General features: G+C 32.1%; 1 protein-coding gene across 1 annotated transcript; it reads right to left on the reverse strand.

Moving 5' to 3' along the window:
- Nucleotides 1–968: 968 nt before the first annotated feature.
- LOC125066390 lies at nucleotides 969–7,255 on the reverse strand. Its single transcript, XM_047674452.1, has 9 exons — nucleotides 6,916–7,255; nucleotides 6,448–6,594; nucleotides 6,007–6,159; nucleotides 5,463–5,625; nucleotides 4,814–5,049; nucleotides 3,967–4,084; nucleotides 3,018–3,211; nucleotides 1,985–2,114; nucleotides 969–1,342 (listed from the first exon to the last, which is right to left on the reverse strand). The coding sequence occupies exons 1-9, from the start codon at nucleotides 7,051–7,053 to the stop codon at nucleotides 969–971; spliced, it is 1,653 nt and encodes a 550-aa protein (XP_047530408.1). The 5' UTR covers nucleotides 7,054–7,255.
- Nucleotides 7,256–9,337: the final 2,082 nt, after the last annotated feature.

The raw sequence follows: 9,337 nt of genomic DNA on the forward strand, positions 1-9,337 counted from the left end.
ACGCGCGAAATTTATAAAACACAAAGGAGGAGCCCTTGAGGAGTGGAATTTCGTAAAAGTTTGTAGATGTTAGAGATTTCGATATATATATATATCTCTATTATATTCAATTCATAAAATCATTCATAATTGTGTTTAATATATTTGTTTATTATTCGTGAACTAGTTCTTTGATACAAAGTTGATATCAAAAAAATTGTTTAGTTAGATAAAAATAAAGTTTATGCCAAGGTTAATGGTAAAAAAAATAGTGTATATATAATAATTTATACAAATAATTTTTGTATTGATAACTAAAACCTGAATTATGTTTTAATTAGTTTAAGATATACAAGACGAAATAATCGTTTACAAACTTACGTACATAAACAATATACTCTGCGCGCTATAATAGGATGGAACTTTGTCAAAGGAAATCGCAAGTCAAGGAGGTTTAATGCAAAGAAGTTTCGAACAATCATTTATGCTACTAGCAATCTTTCCGAGAACAACTGAAGTCGAACATTTGTGTTCTCAAAACGTGAAAATATGTCAAAATTTAAATTTCGAATAGTGACGTATAATTTTTAAATGGTTTTACTAAAACAATTAAAGCTGAGTGTATCACGATTTTTTATAGTCTGCGATAATAGAGCACAAGCACGCCGCTTCATGTTCGAGATGTGCAATATTAAAAGTTTCATAGTTTTTTCTTATCAATAAGAATAGTGATGTTTTAATTAAGAATCTTGAAAAGATTCTGATTTTTATTTTCGTTATAAATACTTTCTTTCGCTTTTATAAAGGTCAAAGATTATGCTAACGTGTATTAAAAATTCCAATTCTCGTTATGTATCACAATTCACAAGTTTATTTCCTCGATGCGTGACACATTTACATTACATCGTGTTTTAAAAGACTACGAAGGAACTATTATTAAAAATAAAAGAATAAAATAAAATAATAAATTATATTTCTTTAAAAATAGTTTAAAACGTTAAAGCTCCAAATATTGGAAATGCGGCAGGTTTGCTTAATCTATACCTAAACCTATTTAAGAGTCCGCTGGCCACCAGCACCCCCCCGCCGCCCCCGCCGCTCCCCCCGCCGACGGGCGCGGCGCTCCCCCTCCCCCTCCCGCTCGACACGTCGATCGCTCGGCAGTTCTTTATTCTTATGTGTATCGTGTTTATTTTTCCTTTAAATTTCGTAGGCTCGAACGGGGCCTCCCTGTGTATAGATCCGTTTTTACGCTGCGGGATCAGTCGGACCCTGGGCCGTCTGACGGCGGGCCGTAGAGGTATATAGGAAAATTCCTCATCCGAAGATCTCTCGGTGGTGACTTTTTCTTTCGAGTCCGTTTCTGAAATGTATTAAGGTTCGTACACACTTCCGTGGATTAACGAAGGTTATCTGTTGTTTTAATGTGTTTCAAGCTAAGACAAAGTTGCACAACTTGCATAATACATTTTTTTAATTAATTACTATTGTTATGAAAATGATTTTAATTTTATTTATTTTCTTTCATTTGATTTTTTTAATTTGGTTATAAATAGCCTGACTATTAATATTATTATAATGAGGAGACCGTATACACGTATGTTTCGACAGTTTTTGTGTTAAGTACACAAAAACTGTCGAAACATAAATAAATATATTGGATAACTTCGTATGGAAATTATATTGTTATAATAAACGCAATTAAGTTTTCAAAATTGTGAATCTGTAGTTTCTTAATTTTGACTAGAGAAGCAATGTATAAGTGTAGTGTAATATGTAGTTATAAGTAGTGGTGGAGTAGCTAGAAGAAAAAAGGGATTGGCCAAATCATTATTTATCTTAGAACTGAACTGTAATTTGCCAACCATCTTGTTTTATATTGAGAAGCTTTTAAGGGTTCGAAAGGTAAGTTAGAATTTTTGTTAGGTTTTTCTAAAATGATTCATTATAAATGTGTATTTTTTAATATGTTGATAAAAATACACAAGTAGCTATTAAAACATACCTTTGACAGGAAATAAAGTTCTTCTCGGTAAAATTGAATCTCCTAACATTTCATATAAAGTGTAGTCAGTCATTACATAATCCTCTAAAAAATTTGTCGGTTCAGATCTAAGGAGACATGTCGAGACGTCCTGAAATAAAAATATAATTTATATTATTTAAATCCAGCATCCATTTTCGACAAAAGGCTTCATAACGTCACAGCTAAAGTATTCCTAGCTCGTAGTATGTACCTTAATTTAGTATATTTTTTATTATTACTTCTTAAAAATTAATTAAACAGTTTTAATGATAATAATTATAATTGGGTCACTCGTAAAATAATTAAGAGTTAATATTGGTAATATGAAAAAAAAAAACTAAACACAAAATCAGTATAATAATAATAATAATATTATTATGTGCTGAATGTCACGAATGGTTAAAAAATAGTCGTAGAGCTCAATGTCTGTATGGGCTGTATCGCTCAATGGCAATGATTCTACCCATCCAAACGTTAATTTTTGTAACTGTCTTCTAGAAGCTTTTAATGAATCACTACAGGTTACAGGGTACAGGTAATGTACACTACAAGCTACAGGTACAAAAAAAAACTGTATAGATTGTATATTTCAGCCTATTAGAAATTTAGGCCATGGTTTTATAAGCTGCGGGGTACAGCTAGATTCTGGAGTACTCAGCACTCGCTTCACTCGGGGCACATACGTAAAAGCGTTTTCACGCGAAAACAAAAGAAAAGATCAAAAGACTTGCAGATAGCAAGAGCTGCAAGCATTGCTAGGTGCTGAAAAAGGGGAAACCCTGAATGTTACAATATTTCTATGACAAAAGTCTGTTTCAATTGCAGGAGGATTAATTCAAATGACGTTAATAATCGAAATTTAAATAATGTTCGGTATACGTGAGAAAAACCGGTGAAAAAAAAAGTAAAGCGGATGTAACTCTTATATATAGCAAATCTATAAAGAAATCTAATGAAATATGTAAATTTACTCTTCCCGCCATTGGAATACACATCGCAGTATAACACTCACGAGTATGGTCTCCCGGAGGTCTCTCTGCGTGTGCTTGTGTCGCTGTGCGTGCACGCGGTCGTCTATGTGTTCGAGATGTTCACCCAAACACTCCACCAGGGCCTGCCTCCCCAATGCCATCAAGCATCGTATCATCGGTGCCGTCAGACGCTCCTTCGTGCCTTGCGATAAGTAATCGAATAATATGCCCTTTCCTAAAATTATAAATATATAATCATAACTATACGGTAGGGCTTCGTGTAAGCCCGTTTGGGTTGGGAACCTACTCATCACATATTCTACCGCCAAGCAGCAGTACTAAGTATTGTTGTGTTCCGGTTTGAAGGGTGAGTGAGTCAGTGTAACCACCACAAGGAACATCGTCTTGGTTCCCAAGGCGGCAATATAAGAAATGATTAGTTTTTTACAGCATCATCGTTAATGGGCGGTGGTGACTACTCACCATCAGGTGGCCCAAAAAAATGTTATACTGGTCGGACCATTAACGGTCGTATTTATGAGCGTTGAATAGCCGGTGTTTGGTTAAACTCAGATTTATTTCTTTTGCTATAGATTTTAAATTCGAAAAATGAGGACAACATTGATTAAGATCACCCCCTAACAAACATTTTTAGGTAGAGCTATATAAATAAATAGAGCGGGTTTATGTTAGATCACATACAAGATGGGACTCGTTGGAAACTAGGAAAAATTATGGAAGACACTCGGATTTTTGCCATCGTTAGTAGAAGATTAAGTTACAATCTATATCAAAATAGTGCTAAAGGAAATTAAAGTGTCTACACAATATTTAAAGTCCATATTTGCATGGAACGCTCACACGCGATGCAATACGATTGCATTGTGTTGCCATATGAAAATAAAGGGTATTTATTGTATCTAAGGGAAAAATATGAACATTTTAAAATAAGCTTGGTATATATTATTTAATAATTTGTACATTACATACCTATTGCAATAAACGAAGGCCACGTTCGCGTTATTTTAGTAAGTATTGCTACCATCTTCTCTGCTAGCGTTCCATTACCTAAAATATTTGACACCATAACCGGAAACAGTCTTTGGAACTGAAATGAATACGTATTAAAGTAGAATTAATAAATTAATATTATTTAGTTAATTTATAAAATATTTGTAATTATTTTATCGCAATATAATTTAAATAAACTTTATTCAAGTAGGCTTATACAAAAACTTTTGAACCATCGTTTTTCAAACTATATTAAGTGAAATTATCACCGGTTCGGAATGTAGATTCTATCGAGAAGAACCGGCAATAAACTCAGTAGTTACTCATTTTCAATAATTAAAATACAAAGTTATCAAAAGATCAATAAGTTTAATTAAGAACATTATTTTATACAGATCTCGGGTCCTGGGCTCTTGAGTGCTTGGTGGTAGGGCTTTGGGCAGGCCTGTTTAAGAAGATACCATCATTAGGTTGTCTACCGCCTAACCGTCAAACTTACTATGGTTATATTCCGGTGTGAAGGTAATAAGAGACATAACATCTTAGCTTCCAAAGATTCTCAAAAGCTCATTGGTGATATAAGGAACGGTTATTATTTGTAACATAAATATAAGTGGAGGTTACCACACCCATTAAGTAGGCCATTTGTAATCCATCAATATATCTCAATAAAAAGTAGGGCTAATAAATATGAATTTTTTCACTCTCTCATGCCTAAGGCCACAGGTGTCACAGATTACATATATTATCAATATTAACAGAAGCGACACAGCAAGCTAATGTTTATTTTTAACATATATACTAATTATATGTTATTTGAACATACCTGTTGCTGTATATTTGTATCCAAGCTGCAAGGGTTCGAACAGAGTGCATCGACCATGTCCAGTACATTCGACTGTAAAGGTTTCTTCGCCGGTACATTCAGAGCATTCAAATTATCATCGTTTAGAACTAGCACGGCGAGATTAAAGAGATTTGGAAATATAGGACCGATACGGGTGTTCGTTGTGAGATCTTCTACTGCTAGCTGTTTCGGTTTCTTCCTTAGATTTAATATTGCTAAAATATCATTAATATGGTTAAGTAATTTATTATGGGATAGTAATAGCATGTAATTTTCCCACAGCTGGGCTGCACCTCCCCTCCTTCTTAATGACGATTGGATCTTATTTAATAACACTCCCCCAACATGAGCTAACGGACACATCAAGCGCAATACGAATAACAAATATAAATTAAGCAAACGGAACTGGTAATCTTTGATTAAGAATCACTCATTATAGCTTTGGAACCATCGTGGATGAATTTTAAGTGTGCAGGGATGTAATATGTTTACAGCAATCTCTTCCTTCTTAATTACAACATTTAAAAATTAGATAACGACAATATACAATTCTTTCTTTTCATTTAATGCCTTTTTAATCATTATCATTAAATTATTAAAAACTGTGAGTTTTTATAGCTTTACTTACCTCTTGCAATTTTTGTATAATAATTTTGTAGATTAATACTAATATTATTGCTATTATTTAAACTTTTATCATCTGTTATCCATTCCACGGATACAGTTGGTAAAGTAGAGAACACATATGTCTGTGTGGTCATTGAGTATTCCGGTATATTTATAAGAGTTTCCTAAAAATAAACAATAATCAATGTACATGACATTAACAACATTTAATTTTAGCAAATAATGACATTATACTATAGAACTAATGTCACAGATAATATGTTTTTGAAATTAATCACATCCTCAAATTTTTAGAAAGCAATGTATTACTAATAAATAAAAGTATTAATATTCAATTTATGAAACATTTAACATTTTATATTCAATTTTGAACATAGAACTGTAATTGTGTTTTTTTTTTTAAATATAAAAAAAACCTATTCATCTTGTCAGTTATATAAAAACTCTTTTATATCTGTGATTTTTTAAAATGTATTTATACTATGGATGCACACAATTGATTTAGTACTACATTTTTTTTAAATATGGAACTGTAATAAGCTCACCACTTCACAACACAGTTTTTCTTCTCCCACTGAAACATACTGTGGCACACTCGCACCTACAACGGGACTGGTATCGGAGAGTGTGAGTACTGTATTAATATCCCAGCTATCAATACATTTCTTCTTCATCATCTCACTGTGTAGCGCAATTGTCTGTAACGCAAAGCAATGGCTAAGTAGTATGCATAACACTATTGCAATTAGTGTAGTGTGTGTAAGATTTTTTTTTTTAATTAATTTATATAATACATATGGATTAAGGCATTTAATAAAAAATTTTAATTGCGTAAATAAAATGGATATGATCAATCAAATTATATTTGAAAAGATTTCTTTATAAATACTTAAATTGGTTTTTTGTTATTATGAATGTTAGAGTAAAATTTATTAACCATTTACAATTAAATGCTCATGATATAAGATTAATGTATAATTACTCACACTAATCGTCTGTCGGAGTTTGTAACTAACGTCTTCAGCGAGATTTGTTGCTGCCTCAGCATTAATTTCTGCACCAATTTGTTCCGCCATACATTGGATTGAGTCAGCGCCGACTCCGGCAAACTTGCCTTGCGATGTACCTCCATCCTTAAATAAATTTAATTTCAGTATTAAATTTTACTAGCAATAATTTAGTAAGTAGGATTGGGTTTAACTCCCTTTTTAAATTACAGAAATACTTATATGTTACAAGATTATGTTATTTGACACAGATCTCATAATATAGAGTATATAGTAATATATACTTCCTGTAAATATATGCCAATTTATTTTGCATACAAACAGCCTTTATATGGGAAGTATTAAGTAGCACCTCAAGATATTTATATATGATAAATAATTTTAGATTACAGTTATTGTTAGGATTTGTATCCATTGTGAAAGAAATTAGCAAAATATAATGCCTACCTTTTCTATTAGTGGTGGAGTATCACACTGGCTGGAACCACCAGACTCGGAGGCAACGGATTTGTTTCTGTCACGATCACGACTGCTATTTTGTTTTTTGGTGTGATTTTTTGTACTTAAAGTTGATAAGTTGGACATTATACCGAAATGTTAAAACACAATGCTTAAATAGTAAGACAAAACAACTTTATCAAAGCACATAATTATTGTATATTTACGTAATTATAAAAAAAAAATAACATATAACTCTCTAATTAAATTTTTGTGTAAAAAATATAACGATATATTCAAGGAAATTATTTAAAACGCCAAAATTCTACAATCAAAAACACGACACGAATTGAAGATGAAAACAAATGTGTGAAGACATACAGACGATGACAATGACAGTTACGTCAAGCCCTGGACACAAACTGTTTAAGCTCTAACAGATTATTATATTATATTATACAATTTGTAAAAGAGAAAAATATCACAAAAATGTGTATTGAATATTGTGAAATAAAATATTTATTTCAATGTAATAAATTATATTTTCACTTTATAAATAATTTCGTCGATTAATTAACTATACACTTTGATCCTTTATTTGAAACCACTTAAATTGATTTATTGTTGATTTTGTTGCTTTGAAGAGTCTGAGTTAATGCTTCTACAGTACCAATGTGTACGGACAGTGGTGACCAATTACCATCAGGATTATCATTTGCCGATCCGACGTGAAAAAAATAATTGTCGTATTAAATGTTACCATACAAAAATATTTATAACAGTTTTTTTCAATATTTTTCTTATAAAATTACAATGACTAAAAATAAATAATTTAATTTCAGTCTAAGACAAAATGAATAATTGTTGTTTTTAATGCATAAATTCACAACAGTTTTATTTGTTTTATTAAAACCATATAAACTAACCTCCCAGGGTACTCGCTCCTCAATCAGGCAATAAAACTCTTATCGATCCCAACCTCCTCTCACATTCACAAAATGAATACTTATGGAATACAGGGACAAGCAAATGTTCTAGTCGAGCAGGCCTGTTCTTTAATAGTAGAACTAATCGTTTACCACGTCAGTCCAGAACATGCCAATCGAACTATTAAAACGAGACCTGGTACTTTTTACGACCCCTCCCTCTAGTAATAATTTTCTGAAAGGGGACGAGCACAGTCTACTCTGCAAATCCATTAAGCACAGAAGTTCTTTGTCGCGTCAGTTGTTCGCCCTGGCCTGTAAGCACTTCAAAGTGTTCCATGCCCCATGAGGACCACAAAAAAGGACTTACTTACATTCTAGCTATAATAAATCATTTGGAAAGACAAAGACCAAATAGTCATAATTACCTTTAATCGTGATACTAAAATGCTAGTTTTGACAAATATACATATATAAAGTAAAATGTTGGTTGTTTGGTAAAATAGTGGTGATTTATTAAATTAAAAACGTTGGAAACAGTATTTAGGCTTCAATTTTTGAGTAAATAGTCGATATGACGTACTTGAAATCTAAATACTCTTAAAATTGTGAATGGAATTTTGACATTTCTAAAATAAAACGAATGTCGAAATCGTTTACAAATTTAGACGTCTTTTTGGCAAGTCTTTATTATTATATAGTTTACATTTTGTCTCTTTTATACTATAGTCCAGTCATTTCAGTCTATTGACTGGACTATGCTATATAATTACGTTTAAATATCCACAAAATGGCTACGACCATGGGTATGAAATACTACCAAACTTGGAGTTGCTTTACCGAGGCTCTTGAAGTATTCTTTATAAGCTAGCTATTTGATCATCGAGGCTATCAATTTCATTCCATTCCCAAATTACAATAATTAAAAAATTAAAATTAATCGCTTAGTTAGCCCACGAGTAAACAATGAAATGTTCAGGAATTTAATCTATCAGAGTTTATTCTGTAAACACCATTAAGGTGATATTGCGTATTAAACCAACAACGGTGACCATTACGCTACCGCTGAGTACATAAGGGTGATAAGGACAGTCACTTTGTGGCGTTTAAACATTAAGCACTTCTTGCCTCTTAGTTTTTAAAGTCCTTAAAATATCGATAAAATGTTCAATTTAAAAAATATAACAAATGAATATGATATTGAAAATTGGACGTTATTTTTAGAAAAAGTTATCGGTAACAACACTGGTTGGATACAAATCCTAACGGCTTCCGTGCTTATTATTATTTTCATCGTAGGCTTCATTGGCAACCTTCTTACCTGCACAGTAATTTATTGTGATAAGAAGATGCATACAATCACAAATCACTACATCTTCAATATGGCCGCAACGGATTTACTGGTCTCGTTTGGCATATCCCTCGAAGTTTACTTATGTCTCACTGATTCATATTTATTTGGAAATATTGCGTGCAAGATCCACTTTTTCTTCGTAGTACTCCTC

This window comes from Vanessa atalanta, chromosome 9 (assembly GCF_905147765.1).
Source record: "Vanessa atalanta chromosome 9, ilVanAtal1.2, whole genome shotgun sequence".
Lineage (NCBI taxonomy): Eukaryota > Metazoa > Arthropoda > Insecta > Lepidoptera > Nymphalidae > Vanessa > Vanessa atalanta.